The 16,712-nt window shown below is 38.7% G+C and overlaps 1 protein-coding gene across 1 annotated transcript in view; it reads right to left on the bottom strand.

The window, feature by feature from the left end:
- The window catches only part of C3H9orf135 (chromosome 3 C9orf135 homolog), a 70,914-nt gene that overhangs the window by 21,470 nt on the left and 32,732 nt on the right, over positions 1-16,712 (bottom strand). Inside the window, exons 2-3 of the mRNA XM_036021736.1 lie at positions 12,437-12,555; positions 11,206-11,274 (exon numbers count right to left, since the gene is read on the bottom strand). Coding sequence (XP_035877629.1) covers positions 11,206-11,274; positions 12,437-12,528 — 161 coding nt within the window. The 5' untranslated portion in view covers positions 12,529-12,555. The remainder of the gene's footprint in view (positions 1-11,205; positions 11,275-12,436; positions 12,556-16,712) is intronic.

The following is a 16,712-nucleotide window of genomic DNA, read 5'->3' as shown; positions in this document are numbered from 1 at the left end:
AGTCAAGCCCTCACTAAGTTCCTTAGCAGTTTGGAAGCAGTTCTCCCCTCCCATCAAGAACACAGAACTGTGAACCCAAAGATTCTAGTCTCTGTTTTAGCAGTAAGTAGTCATGCGGCTTTGAGCAAGTCACTTAAACCCTCTACATTTTAATTCCCCCCCATTAGTATCTGCTCCATAAACATTAAACAATAGATGGATGGATTAATTAATGAGGAATTGGATTCCCTGATTATCTATGCTTTGATTTCCTCCTCTATACAATTAAGAATATACCTACCCAAATGATCTTATATGATTATTAGGAGGAAAGGGATCATGGATAATACATATGAAAGTACTCTGAAGGATATGAAGCATTAAGCATGAAGGACAATGTACCACAGTGCTCAAGGACACAGACTCTGCAGTCAGACCGACCACACATGAGTTTATAGCCCAGCTCTAGTGCTTACTAGTAGGTAAGGATCTTTTGGAAACTTACTTTACCTCTCTGAGCCTGTTTTCAATGGAGATAGTTGCAGCATCCATTCTCAAAGAATGGGAACTAAATAAGGTTCATAAAACCCTTAACACAGACACATAGCATGTGTTTAATAACACTAGAAGTAAAAGCAGTTCTACAATGATACTAATTAAACAATGGAAGACATGGCTCTTTTTGCATATTAATTGGATTGTTCAAGCTGCAAGGTGGAGAGTGGATTGAAAGGGAGACAGAGGAACTAGTCAGGATACTTATATTAGCAATTGGGTCTGGGACAGTGACCTCTCTCTCGTTCTAGTCTCAAATACCAAGCTATTTTTTGACATGCTCTTTCTCTCATCTTTACTGCCTCAATGAATGGTCCCATTAAGCCCCAATTGTCTAAGTCAGAAGCCTGGGAATGAAGCAACCTTGAGTTTTTTTCACCCTTATAAATTAATCAGTCATCAAGTAAATGTCCATTCCTTTCAATATGTGTAAAATCTGAACCCTTCTCTCCCTCCATGCCACCATCACAATCAGGCCTTTATTATGCCTTGCCTTCATTAGTTCAGCAGTCCTCTGACTGCAGTCTCAGTTGCCTACCAACAGTTGCCTGTTTTCTGCATTCTAAACACAAATCTGATCATTTCTGCACCACACTTGAAGAGCTTTCACTGTAGCCTGCATGATGACGTCCAGACTACTTAACATACGGTAGTTATCAGGCACTGCTTGCTGTCCCCAGCATCTCTCTCCAACTTTAGCTGTTATTGCTGCAAACCTGTCCTTAGCAAACCAGGCATGCCCATCATAGGCCCCATTCCTCCCTTCCTTGCCCTTTACCTTCTGCCTATGGTGTTCTTCTCTTCTGTTGATCTGTCCAACTCCAACTCAGACTCCATGACTCAACTCATGTCATGTATATCTTGAAGTCACTTGTAACCTTCCAAGTCTGAGTCATGTGCTCTCCTTGCACCCTGTGTTCACTCCAGCATATATTGTAGGGTGTTGTTGGCTCATTCAACACCTATTTCAACCCCCTTTCTCCCTTTTATTCTCTAAGCAGAAGTTAAAAACACTTTTGTAACCTATAGGCTGTGGCCATGTCACAGTCTATTCAATAAATGAAGAATGAAGATCCTAAAGAGAGTTTCTCTTCCCCACTTCTTTCTTTCTAGAACAGATTGATTTGGGGAGGCATAACAACCATTTTGAGACCATGAGGATGAGAGTTATGTAGCAAAACCCATAGAGAAGAAAGACAAAAAGACCCTGTATTCTCGGTGATATTGTTTAGGTGCCATGCCAGTCTTGCATTCCCTTGTAATTCATGTCAGGTGAACAAATTTCCTAATTATTCAAGTTGTTATTAGGTTTTCTACTACTTTCACCCAAGCATATTCCTGACTAACACATGAGTATTGGCTGCTTGTTTTTCTTTCTTATATATTAAACAATGCACTACTTCAGGAACAGGGGTGTCTTTTTTCTCTATATTCCTAGTATCTAGTTGTTCTTGGCACATAGTAGACACTGATTAAATGTTTATTTTGAGAGAATGAATTCAGATATGTTGGACACATGTAATTTCTTTAAACCTAATAATGTTTAGAAGCCATTTCAAAGAACAATATAAGGCTTGCATGTTAGTGTAATAATTTAACTATGTAAGTGCCACATATGGAATGAAATTAAATATGGATAGTAGCAAGATTTCTATAATACCTTGAAGTTCTTATTCTGAATCCACCACCATGTCTCAAGACTCATAGATAGTATCATACTGTCCACTAGGACCCAATGAAGATTTCAAGTAATTACAAATAATGATATTTTTATGATGACCACATAAACTTTCAATACTATATAAAGAGAAATGCTAGTAATATTGGCTCATCATTAATACACATGAGATAAGAAGAAATGTGAGTATTAAATATAATTTCTACAATTATAACAGTCTCAAAATCTTTACCACTCACTTATTTTGTTAGTTCATTAGACCCCCAAATTTGAATTGCTTGTATCCCTGATAGATTAGCAATGACAAATAGGCCACTATATGTAGTCTATTATATAGGCCAAATAATGGTAGAAATAGCCATATAATCATGGTAGTAAGAGACATGAAGGTTGTTTCAATGACCTATTTCTGTAGCTTAAAAGTTAGTGGCTTAGAATAACAATTATTTTATTATCTGGTTGTTCTGTGGGATGACTGGGTTCAGCGGGTTGGTTTTTCTGCTCCATGTGACATCAGTTAGAGCTATAGGCATCCAGGTAGTTGACTAGACTGGAATATCTGAGATCGCTCAGGCACAACGTGGACCACTGGTTTTGCCTGCCATCTGGGAGCTCAGTTGGAGCTGTCGAATACAGTGCCTTCGTTCTCTTCTGTGTGCCTTCTTCATGCGTATTGGACTTCTCACAGCATGTCAGCTAGAGTCCATGAATCAGGAAGTAGAATCTACCAGTCCCCTTAAAGAAGAACATCCTATATGAAGGAGTAATGCAAAGAGCAATAGCATTCAGGTTGACTCAAATTATTTCAGCAAATTTGGCCAACTAGAAAAGCTATCAGTTACTCATCGCTAGCTAAGCCACCTAGTCCTTTGAGCCCAAGTTAGTGATGTAACCTCAGGCAAGATTACTGCCTCAAAGAGGAAAGTGTCAAGCCAAAACCAAGGCATGATATTAGGAACCACTAGCCCAGGTTGTCTGAAAAATGGACAATTTGATTCCAGCAATTTCAAGAGAGATAAATAACCTCTCCCCATTACTTCCTTTATAAGCTTGGTGCTCAAGGTCTGGCCTGCTTAAATGTAGCAATTATCATCTCCATGTTTACAAACATGGAGAAAGTAACATTCAAGGTTCTCCTAGTTGGTCTATCATTCATAGAAACAGTGGCGAAGACCATGAGCTTTGACATTAGACTTGTCTCAGTTCAAATACTGGCTCTTTATCACTTACCAGCTACATGAGTTCACACATGTTTATTTGACTTCTCTGTGCCTTTGTTTCTCCCTCCATACAATGTGGATAATGATGCAACCAACTCATAGACTTTTTGTAGGAGTAAATGAGTTAGCATATGTGAAACCCTTAAAACAGTGCCTAGCACATAATAAGCACCATATAGGCATTTGCTACTATTAGCATTGCTATTAAAGTTATAAGGTACAGAAACCCAAACTCAAACTCAATTAAGGAAAAACCAAAAAACCAAAAATAAGGACATATCACTGCATATAAAAAATGTCATCAGAACTCTTTCTCCACACCTCTGCTTCGCTTCAGTTACATGTAGATAATCCCCCAGAAGCAGGATGTTCTCTGTAACTTGCTACATGGAGCATGAGAGAGCATCTTGCTCGAAACTCCAATTATTATCCTAGTGTGTTTTCTGAATGTATCCAACACTTGGATTTGTGGAGAGGTAGGAGTTGGGGGAAAATCTGACCATCCATTATAGGGCCTGACTGGATTACACTGAGTGGGAGTGGGGGGGGGGGGTGGGCAGAATCTTGTCCAAAAGATGAAAGCCAGACACACAAAAACAAAAGGTTCTATAATAAGTAAGATGGGGAATCAAGAATTGAATCCCAGCCTGTCTCCCTCTCATTCCACAGCCTTTTCAACACACCACTCTCCTCTTCACATTTCCTTTGTTGTTATCCTCATCACCATCATAAGAGGTCAGTTTTTAAAACTTTTTTCTTCTAGAAAAATGTCCAACATCTGGGTGGTATTTTACCAAGAGATAACCCACCACAAGTGACTGAATAGAAAAAAAAATGCCTTGCACTGTACTTTGAGGAAAAAAAAACACCAAAAATCTCTTATTATTCACATGCAGTCTCATTCCTTTGAAGAGTGCCAAAGGTTTTACAGATGCTAAGTGCACCCACGGGAGGAATAAACTGAAAGGTTTAGAACGTGGCCTAAGCTTGCTGCTACTACTGTGAAGGAATCACTCCACACACATATGGATAAGTGCTCTGTGCCAACAATGCAAACTGAACTGCCTGAACTACTTTTTGGCCTCATTTAATTTGTCCATTTATGTGACTACAGATGCTTTGCTCCTTAGAATCATAAAATTTTAGAGCAGGAAAGGACTTTACAGATCATTTGGTTCAATCCCTTCATTTTCCAGGGGGAAACTGCTGAAGCCCAGAGGGGGTTATTAGCCAGTACAAGGGCAGATAGCAGGTTTAGTGCAGGTCCAGGAGTACAGACCATGTTTTCCCTTACCATGCCCTTTCTGAAAAACCACTGCGTCCAAATAACTATACAGTGATACAAAATGCTATTTCTTTCTTCTCTAGTCATGTGGATTGCAGTGTTTGGATGAATACTGGAAATGACACATTTATCATAAAATTTCAACAATCTACACCGGTCACTACCACCAGGAGGCAATGAAATTTGGTAAAATGACAAGGCACATTAGTTTGGGCTGACCTTGTAAGAGGTCTACCTTTTGTATCTTCCCATCCTCCAGTAGGAGGGCAGTACTCCTAGGCTGCCCTCAAACTGACCCAGGCTCCCGTGGATCTGCTTCTCACACAGTAAATATTCTCACCCAGAACTGGCTTTTCCCTCATCAAAAAAACGAACTTCTGTAAACCATTATCCCAGGACCACACATCTTTATATATGCATATGTAAATAAGAGCTTCTGAGGAATATGATCTTAAAATTAAATTTATATGTGGACCTGCTTGATACATTTTTGTTGTTGTTGTTTTTGTCCTATTGTTTTGGTTTCTGGTTGTTTGTTTAATGGTCACAGTTGCAGTTCAATCATTATCCATGGAAAACCTTACTTCTTAGAAGGAATCAGCTATAATTGTGTTGGTCTGTGGCCCAATCATAAAGTCATTTTATATTAGATAATCATATATCCAGGGGCATGAGAGCACAGTTGATGTCTGAGAGGTCTTCGAGTCCCCTTGTGTCTGACCCCTCCCATCACTGGCCAATGCCAATTCCTTGAAAAACTCATTGAGGGAAATGCGACCAACTCTCAGGAGAAATAACAGCTCTAGTTTTAGATAAGCTCAATTAGCCTTAAACTATATAAATCTCATTTTTAAAGTTAAGTCATTTATATCACTTTTAGTCTCAACCTGACTACTCCCTACAACTAAAACAGTTTTTTTGTCTGACTTATGTGGAAGGAATTATTCACAGAGCTCTTTTCTCTAGTTAAGGTCAGGAGTGATAAGTCCAGTGGTGTCCAACATTCTAGTTGTTTTGGTTTTCAATATGTTTTGCCAAGATATTTGCTGCAAGTGTAAGGAGGAAGGTATTGTGTCTTTGTCACATTGATTCAAAATAAAGTAAGTAGGCTTTTGGTTAAGTTGTGAGAAAAGAAACAGGCTATCAAATACTATCATGGCATAATGGATGTTGTATAAAAATTAATACAAATGCATCTGACTAATGTCTCTTAAATAACAAAGCTATACCTGTATTCTGATTTATTTTTGTTAAGAGGTAACCTGAAGTTTAAATTTACATTATGATTACAGCTTTTCTTTTATAAGATGAAGCACATTATTTTGGTCCATTGAGCAAACTCATTCTTATTCATTGCCTTTTAAAGTTGACATTTAACTTCCACAGCTGTAACAGTTGGCAAAAAGCAAAAGAATATTTAATATTCAAGAGAGCAGCTTCTAAAATACCACATGATTCTATTGTATGGAATGTCCTAAAATTAGTATACATTAACTGAAAGAAAGAACTGCACATGAAATTAGCAGAGAATGGTTGAAGGTGCTCATGTATTTATTTCTGTGTCAATACTCATTAATCAAATAAAACAAAAAAGTAATTCTAGCAAATCAAACAAATAAGAGACAATTTTCTAAGAGACCATGTTTTCTAACACATTTACTAGCATAGAATTGAGAACAACTTTTGGTTCCACAGGCCTTGATGCCCTAAATCAAATAAAATAAGAATTAACCACATCCCTTTCCCATTATAATTTGCTGTTCATCATCGGAAATAATGTATTCACTCAAAAAATAATGACTGCACATGTGCTGCGGGGTCAGGCTCTCTGTTAGGCACTAGGCATAGAGCTGACACAGAGTTGCCCTCCAGAGCATTGACTTCAGAGCAAGAAAGACAAACAAAAATGCAATTAATTGCATCCAAAATGGATATATTTAGGATAAAAGAAACACACAGTGCTATAAATACCCACAAGGGACCTACCCTGGCAATGGAGGTAGCAGTAGGAAGGGAAGCTCCTCTGGAGGAGGTAATATTTCAGATGAGACTTGATGACCTTAGAGTCAAGAATGAATGTACACCTCGCATCTTGCTTCCTCAAAAAGTTCCACTAAAACCACATTAAAGAGACTTTAAAAAACAATAAATCCATAAGAACAGGAAAAACAGGAAAACAGGTAAGAGAAACAAATTTTGGATACTCAAGAGAAGATGGACAATGGGTCTCTGACTTAGCAGAAAGCTGAGTCCTAAATCAGCAAAGGAGGCCTGAGGGAGAGCTATTTGAGAAGCAGTTAGAACTCCAGGCCCCAGCCTCATTCCCCACTGCTGGGTTACTGCCAGCAGGAAGCTAGAAATTTATTCACTGGAAAGGGTAAAAGAGAAAGTCCTTGATCAACAACATGGTTCAGTGACCATACACAATGAGGGATTAATATTGATTTCCCAGCCAACTGCCCAGCTCACTCCGAGAACACAAGCACCAGCCCTTTACCCCTCAGATGGGTGAGAGCTTCCTCTGGGGAATCTGACCAACCCACAGAAAAGACAAAATATTGCCACCAGGACATCTGAAAAAGAAGAAAAAGGAGGGGGAGGGAGCAGAAGGGGGAGGAAGAAGGAAGAGGGGGAGAGAATAGGGAGGAAGAGGAGGAGGGGTAAGGGGAGAAGAAGGAGAGGGAGAAGGAGAACACCCATCTAGATAGATCCTTCCAGTGAGCCTCCAAGTCAACAAGCCTCACTCACAAGCTCCAAGCCTCATCTCTTAATCATGAAGAGAAAACCAAGGATTGATTGTCTAACACTTGAAGAAAGCTCCAGGCGTGGAAGACAGATACCTATGGACACATAATACAAACAGAAACAAAACAGCATTCCTGGAGAAATAAGAGACTATATGCAGGGAAGAAAAAAAATAATGAAAAACAAACTATCATTAATATTTCCACATGAAACCAAAAAATGGATCCTATAAAAACAGAAGGATTCAGAAAACAAAAACTGATCTCAATAGTAGGACTGAAGAGACAGAGAACGAAGTGTTAATAGATCGTAAAGACAAAAATAAAATAAGAAAAGACAAGACAATTAGAGGAGCAGGGCAAACGATCCAATATCCAAATAAAGAATTTGCAAAAAGAGAAAATGGAAGGTAAATCATTGATGAAATAAATCAAGAACATTGCCCTGAACTGATAGAAGTGAGTTTCTGGACTGAAAGGGTTCACCGAGTATCCGCCCCAGCTGACTTCCATAGCACTTTCCATACACACATCAGTCACTCTTCTGTTTTACATACATTAACTTGCTAAATCATCATGATAACCCTAGAAATGAGTGTCTTTAGAATTATCATTTCCATTTTACAGACAAAGAAATTGAGATACAAAATGTGCCCAAGATCTTCAAATGGAAGGCCCAGGATTTGAAGGCAGGAAATGCATGCCCAGAGCCTACTACACAATACACAGAAGAGAGCACTGTTGTGAAATTTCAGAATATACTACAGACAGCCCTAGCTGATTTTTTTAAAAAGCCATGGGTAGGTACTATTTTGATAGTGCATGCAGAGCTGAGACCCTGATCAATCACCTGGGGGGAACCCCATGCAGACTTTCTTCTCTCCAATACTCTGTCCTACAAATTCCAGTCCTAATTAGAAGCTCTAAATTCCTATTCCCACCTCCATGCTCAGCAAGAACACACTGCCCTACACTTGGGCTCACCTGCCTGTACCACAGCCAGAAAACCTTCTCAGTGAGTCAGGGCGGAATGTGATGCCCACCTCTCATTTCAAGGAGCACACAAGCTCACTGGTTGCCATTCAACACTTGACAACAGCTGCCTAATGCATTTTGCCCAGTTCTGCAGTTATTTATGGCAGGATAGGAAGTCTGACACCAGCCCTTTTATACCTGCAGATATCTTTATTTGACCCTCACATTTAAATAATTCTGGGCTCAAAATTCTTTTCCTTCAATACTTTAATGTTATGATCTTATCTTCAGTGTTGCTGTGGAAAATTAACGTCAACTTGATTTTTATTAGTTTGCCTGTGATTTCTGCTGTTTCTTTTATTTCTCTAAAAATAAAGCTTTAATTTTTTGTTCCCTCGGTTTTAAATTCCTGTTCCATTTGCTCTGTCTGGTCTGCTTCCTCTGGTATAGGCTGCCTATACTTCATTCCTCATGATGCTTTTGCTCTTTAGATGTGTTATGATTTTTTAAATTGAGACTCAATTTAAAATTGAGACAATGAAGTCTATTCCTAAGATAGTTGCCACCACTTTTGATGACTACATAGATAGTCCACTGAAAAAGGAGGCTAAGCTGGTGTCTTCGCTGTGAGTGTGGGAAATATGAGTTCACTGCCTCTACTGCAGTTTGCTGGGCTTAACTACACTTACTGACCCTGGCATTTCTTTCTCATTAAGATGCACAGCCCAGTTCTTCTTACATCTGAGACTACTTTCTCAGGGTCCTACTGGCTATCTGTGGTTGGCATTACAGATCTCAATACTGAGATTAGAGGTTTAGGGAGTAGGCTGTTGACATCAAAATCTCTGTTATGTCTCATTTCCCTGGCTGACTCATTTTCTGCCCTGGGCTAAAAATAGTAGTCAAAGTCAATACAAAATTCCTTCTTTGAGCATATGATCCAAGTTTGCAAACTCAAGACTCTTTCAGCTCCTATCTAAGCCTGGCCCACCAAGATCACAGCCCCCACCCTGGACTGGCCCAAGACTCCATCTAGAGACTTCATCTCTTACCTTCTCTGCTCCTCCCAGCCCCTAGCCTTCTCCTGCTCTACTCCTTTATATTCTTGAGAGCTTCTCAGAGTTTTAATATACTTATCAAAGTCTACCCCAGGATTCATTATGCCTTCCCATATCTTTGCTGGAAATTCCAGATTTCAGTGTAAGAAGGCAGCCAGCAGGAAGTTTTTAGCTTATCACCTTGATGGAAGCCAGGAGCCCACCCTCCTCAAGGATCATCCTGGGGCTACGCCTGGTGGACCTTCCGGCCCACATAGAGGTGATACAGGGTGTGGGGAATGTAAGCCAGGCTGTCTTTGCTGGAGCCATCAGGGTTAGAACCCACAGGGTTAATGAAATACCTGGCCAGAATTACAATAAGTGACAGTGAAATGGGGTGGGACCCCCCAACCCTCCCTTCCTCAGGCAAACTCTGCAAAATAACTTAGTTCTAATGTCAGACAGTTCTCAAAGGAAGCCAAAACATTTAAATTGCTGGTGATGACACATACTCCTATCTTCATAATGCACAATTTAACACTCAGAATTTGGTCATGCTTGTAAGCACCTTTGTTTCCATATCATTTGTCTCTACATCATTACAGAAATTATGAAAGTGTGCATTCTTTAGAAAGATAAGTGGAAAAGAAATTTCTTTTCTATAGTGACAAGTCATGCCACCCTAAAATAAATTAATTTCTTTTATTGGCAAAGTTAGTGGTCTCTTGCTCTATAGTCAATTCTCATTATTCACAGTGATATTCTGTAAAGTTACCACAAATACTGAATTAGCAAATGTTGAACCACTGCTCCTAGGAGAAATATAGGATTAGATTCTTGAGAGCTTCTGGTTATATTTTCACTGACCAATCAATACATAACTGGTCTTATGTGTTTCTCTTTAAAGACACCTTATTTAATATATATTGTTGATTCATTAACATTGAACTCACAGTCAATAACATTCTAACTCATGACTAAAGGAAGCTTAATATAACACATGCATTTCTCCACATCACAGCCTGTTGTGCTTAGAAATATTAAATAGCACTTCAGCGTTATACTTGGGAGCCATTTCAAACAGCATATTCATCAGTTAAAAAAATATTTAACCTGGCTGGCGTAGCTCAGTGGATTGAGTGCGGGCTGCAAACCAAAGTATTGCAGGTGCGATTCCCAGTCAGGGCACATGCCTGGGGTGCAGGCCATGGCCCCCAGCAACCGCACATTGATGTTTCTCTCTCTCTCTTTCTCCCTCCCTTCCTTTTCTAAAAATAAATAATTAATATCTTTAAAATATATATTTAAAAAGTCACTAAATAGAACTTGAAAGGGACACTTGCTGAAATGAGAAGGCAGAGCCTTGCCTTATTCAACTTAAAAAGCTTGGGAACATGTGCATTGGGTGCTCCAATTTCTCACCTCACTACACGTTTGTGAAGAACCGCAACAGCACTGCAAGTATTGATTTGGGGTTTACAAATAGCTTTTTGTGAGTAAGAGAATTTGAAAATATCAAATCCATATGTAATATGGATTGACTATTATTTATTAACGTTATGCATATTGATGAAAAAAAACTTCTTGTTAAAGAAAAGAAGTCTGTAAGCTGCCACATAAAGGGCATTTTGTTGACTTTGGTATGCCCCCTAAATCCTTACTCCTGCAAACAACACCCCTGGATCGTTAAGAAACACCACATGTGATCTGCAGCAGTTTAAGAACGACTTACATATTGCGCCGATCCGGTGGGTGTGTAGTAAAAAGAGCTCCAAAACCTGTCGCAGGCAATCCAGTGTCCCTGGAAACAAGAGACCAATTTTTAGAAACATGTCAAACTGACATTTATAAACTATCAAAGCCATAGAAAACTAACTTGGAGCTGAATTTTTGTGATAATTATTTTTTAATATATTTTATTGATTATGCTATTACAGCTGTCCCACTTTTTTCTCCCCTTTATTTTCCTCTGCCCTGTATCCCCACCACCACCATCATTCCCCTACTTTAGTTCATGTCCATGGGTCATACATACAAGTTCTTTGGCTTCTCCATTTCCCATACTACTCTTAACCTCCCCTGTCTATTTTGCCTACCATTTATGCTTCTTATTCCCTAGACCTTCTCCCTCATTCTCCCCCTTCCCCTCCCCACTGATAACCCTCCATGTTTATGATGATTATTTTAAAAGAATTTTCATATTTGCAACTTTTAGGCACTTTGCAAAATAAAATGTGCCAATGTATAAATGAAATTGTCAGCATTTTGTCATTATTTTGAATGCATTCTCCAATAATTACTATATACGACAAAGTCTATATCACACACTCTCATGGAAAGGTATTGTGTGAGGTTGCAGAGCTACAGATATGACTAAGAAACAGTTCCTACCCTCCAGAAACTATCTCAGGAAAATATACATGCATATAAATAACAAGAATGTAAATGCAACTGTTTTATAGAATACAAATAAAATACTCAGAGGGCAAGGAAATAAAAACAATTAATTCTGTTTAATAACAGCTCACCTAATTCTTAATGTACCTCAGGCAATATTTCTACACTCATTTCATACTTTATTTCATCTAAACTTCAAAAAAACTCTACAGAGTAGATATTTTTATAATTCCCATTTTATAGTGAACAAACTGAGGATTACAGATACCAAATAACTTTCACAAATAAACTGTGGAGCTGGGGTTCAAACCTAGATAGTCAGAACCCTGACCAGAAAAAACGTGGAAAGAGGGAATGACATTTCAGCAGGACCCAGAATGAACAGTGCTGATTGTCACACTGAGGGAAGGGAATTCCAGACAGAAGGAACGGCATCAGCAGAAAGCATGGAAGCTTGAGATGTGTTCCTACAGTGTGTAGCTGGCGCCACCATACCCCTTCAGTACATAAATAACCCCTTTCCTCCATGTGCTTATTCTGTAAGCAATGAACAATATTAAGAGTACCTTTCAATAATCCCAGAGTTCATTGTTTCCTCATTCAACAAAGCCTGGCTTTGTATTTGAGCCAATTTTGTGTTTAAAAGAACTTGTGCCATTTGTTCGTGTGTTTCTGAGATCCAAATCTGGGAAAAAATAGAAGCCATACATAAGAAAAATAAATTAATTGTAAAAAGATGGTCAGTTACTAAGACATATTTTTACCGAAGTACATTCTGATTTTAATTGTTCACTTCACTGACATTAAAAATAAGTGATATGTCATAGCAGTTAAATATTTTATAAATATGTAAAAATGGCAATTTCTTACTATATGTTGTTGGAAAATAAAAATCAAATTCATTGTTTCTATGAAATAAAAAGTGATACATTCAATTAAATATTAATTATATCTGCTATTTCTTCCTAAGGTTAATATATTTTAATTTCCGTAAGTAAAGAAGTGTTTGTAGCAATCACTTTGTAAATTGAATAGAACTGCAGATACAATCATCATCATCATCACCATCACCATCATCATCATCATCCATTCTCTATCATAGATGATAACTCAATGAATTATCAAGCAGTTACTACTATGAGAAATATCTTCAGATTTAAAGACATATGCAAAACAATTACAAATGCATCATGGGTGACATCTAGGGAATTGTGGGAAGAAAAATAGATGGTGAAGATTGAATATTTTCATATAAAACTCCAGGACATCACAAGTGTGGAGGTTCACAGCAGAGAACCAGAACCCACCACCAATGGCGAGAACCCATTAGTTTCCCTAAACCTAAAGACTAGGTTCTCCAACACATCCAACAAAGCCTCAGGTCACTTTAATCCCATTAGATTTTTTTTTAAAGGCAGAAACCACTGTTTAGAAATTTGAAGACTTTGACTGCTATCATAGCTACAGTAATATGCCTCTGGTCTACTTTGGGTCAGTATAATAAGGTTCTGAAATAATTAAGAATCTCCCTGACTCAAACCACTTTTAGCTACAGTCTCTGGTCCTGCTTCCCTGGTCTATGCCATGGCTCTACAAATCCTTGGTTTCTCTCACTGTTGTTCCCTAAAACCTCAACCTCCTGAATCACCAGGCTCCAGTTTCCCAGCTTTGATTTCTCAACTACCCCTCTTCTTAGATCCCCAAGTTCACAAGTCAATGGTAGAGGATACGGTATTGGGTTTCATATTTTATACTTTAACAAAAAAGGAGACATATCTTTGGGGAAAAAATTACTAGCTACCATTTTATTTTAAGGTTTAAGTTTGACTCAATAATTTACCCTAGTTATGCTTTGATCATTTTTGGTAGTGAAATACTTCAACAAATCAATCAACACCTTTAAAAATTTTATGAAACAAACATATTACCAAACATGAAATAATGAGAAGTAAAAGAAAGTAGATGATAGTAGCATTAGCAGAGCTTAAATTTATTGAGTGCTTATTCTGTGTCAGACACCACTTTAAGCACTTTGAATGCATTATTTTGTTAAATACTCAAAGCAGCCCTATAAGTATTATGCATCAATCATGGTCACAGAAGGAAAAGAACAATGAAATGGAATAGTGAGGAAAATTTAATAAAGAACTTGTTTATAAAAGTGTGGCCAGCATTCAGAAAACCAACAAAGTTGAAATGCCATGAAGATGGCAATAGTGGAGAGCCATAAGGTAGGGGCAAGCGCTGGAACCCCGAAAGACCTATAGCTATAAAGAAAGCTGTAAAGATGGTTTTGGCTTTCAGAACAGACACATGGGGTCTTAGTCTACAGGAGCTGTTGTTACAAATACTATAGACTGGGTGGCTTATAAACAACAGAAATTTATTTCCCACAGTTATAGAAGCTGAGAAGTCCAAGATCTAGGGGCTGACACATTCAGTGTCTGCTGAAGGCCATCTTTCACCATGTCCTCACATGGCAGAAGGGGAGGGGTGCTCTCTGAGGTTTCTTCTATAAGGGCACTAATCCAATTTATGAGGGCTCCCAATAACTCACCTCCTAATATCATCGCACTGGAAATTAGGATTTCAATATTTAATTTGTGGGGGACCCAAACATTCAGTCTATATAGCACACAGCCACTGCCAAACCAAGGCTCTGCAGGGAGAAAACCGTAGGAATAAATGTCCAAGCTAACTCTCCTTCCACCTCTGATCGATCGCTTGTCAGTGCCTTCTATAGATAAATCCCAACAGGAAGCCAGAGGGCAAGGGAGCTACTGACACGATTCATAATGGTCAGCCTCCTTGGAACAGAGCAGCTGAGAAGGGTGGAGAATGGATCTGGAGAGAGAAAGAAAGAAAACTTGGAATAGTATATCTTCATTTTAAGGGAAAGCTGATGTTGAAAGGAATTAAGTAATGTCCATGTAAACCATTGAGAAAGTAAAGTTTCACAATTCAAAACTCATGAGTCTGATGCATTCATTCATTCATCCATCCACGAACTGCCAGACATCCTACTAAGTTCTAGGACTGGAGTGATAAACTCCAGAGACTATACTGACTATAGCTTAGTGAGTTATAGTAAATCATGGGAATAATGGTAATAACAATAACACATGGCGAGGCACCACTCAAAGTGTTTTTACATTAAATGCTCATGAAAACTCTACTATTCTCCCATTACTCCCGAGGAAATAAAGACATGGATCGTTTTAGACTCTTGACCAAAGTTACAACCTAATAAGTGGTGCAGCCAAGAATCAAAGAGAAGCCATCTGACTCCACAGCTTACTCTTAACCTCTGTGCTTTCTGTGTCATGGGCAAATGTTATCCCCCAACATTAGACTTCCCATCTTCATCAGTAATAGAACCCCCAAATTTTAGCTAGGACCATGGTGTTTCTGACTACATTTTTCCAGTCTTCCTTCTACTTAGATATGACCAGTAACTGAACTGGTTCTGGATAGTGGGGCATGAGAGAATAATTTATACAACCTCTTCTGGTTTTAATTTCTGCTGCATGCAATGCAGACATAATGATGGGTTTCTAGCAGCTGTCTTGGGCACTACCCAAAGGATAGCAGAGCAGAAAGCTGGAAAAAGTGCGTCTCTGATAATTTGTGGAGATTCCATGCCAGTTCTGGCCTGCTATCCTCCAACTTTCTACATGAAAGAACAAAACCTTATGTGAACAGCCACTGTTGATTTGTGGTTTCTGCTGCATGTAGGCAAACCTAATCCTATTCCATCTTAATGTGAAAAATCACTTTTGGTCTAGAAATGTTCACCAACTGACATAAGAGTAGAGAATTTATAAAGTACTTCCATATGTTTAAAAGTCTTTTGGGAGATATATATCTCCCCAAAGATTGGCAATTTGGTATGTGAATAGCTAAGTTAACACAGCACAAACTCACAAGATAATCAGTAAAATTTCCATTTAATTTGCATAATAAAATCTTACTTGAGTCAAATGGTAATATAAAAAATACTAATGTGTATACAGGAAGTTCACTTCATAATAGTGTTCTTATTCTTTGTTTTCCTGAGTTTTGATTTTTTTAGTCCTCATTTCTAATCTTCCAAGATGACTTCTTCTCATATGTGCTGCATTTAATGACACTCGGTAGACATGTAACTGGGGTAACTGATGCAGGAAACAAGCAGGTCACTTAGGACTTCCACACAAATTCCAAATTGGAGCATAAACAGCCTCTTTCTATTGAGGATGACTTATGCCCCTGGCAACATCTCTCTTGGCAAAGGTTGTTTTAGATGATCCTCAGTTGACACTTCTTTCCTGGGTTTCTTTTGGGTACCCTGAGAGCCATATGCCTTTGACCCATATTGACACAAGTGCAAGTATTTCCCAAATCAACTTGCCCCTTTGATGCCACAGCTTGCTTCAGGAATGAGTCAGAGTTCAGTCCACCAAGTTCCCCAGCTTCAGGGAAACACCAATCAAGTCCCCCATCTAGTATCCTTGAGGCCTTGCTCAAAGGTTTGAATGAATAGGACATACCACCTTTACTCCTTGGAGACAACAGGGGTAGAACTTAGCATGCATACTATCTCCCAATGACTCCAAATTCCAGATTCTCTCAGCGAGGTCTCTTCAACCAATCTCTTTCTCCTCCCCTCCCCTCCCCGCCCCTCCCCGCCCCTCCCCTCCCCTCCCCTCCTCTTTCTTTCTATTGAGAAAGAAATTTCTTTCTTTCTTTTCTTTCTTTCTTCTTTCTTTCTTTTCTTTCTTTCCTTTCTTTCTTTCTTTCTTTCTTTTCTTTCTTTCTTTCTTCTTCTTTTTCCTTCTTCCTTCCTTTCTTCCTTCTTCTTCT

This window comes from Phyllostomus discolor, chromosome 3 (assembly GCF_004126475.2).
Source record: "Phyllostomus discolor isolate MPI-MPIP mPhyDis1 chromosome 3, mPhyDis1.pri.v3, whole genome shotgun sequence".
Classification (NCBI taxonomy): domain Eukaryota; kingdom Metazoa; phylum Chordata; class Mammalia; order Chiroptera; family Phyllostomidae; genus Phyllostomus; species Phyllostomus discolor.
The sequence above is the reverse complement of the archived record's forward strand: the minus strand, read 5'-3'. Positions and strand labels throughout refer to the sequence as shown.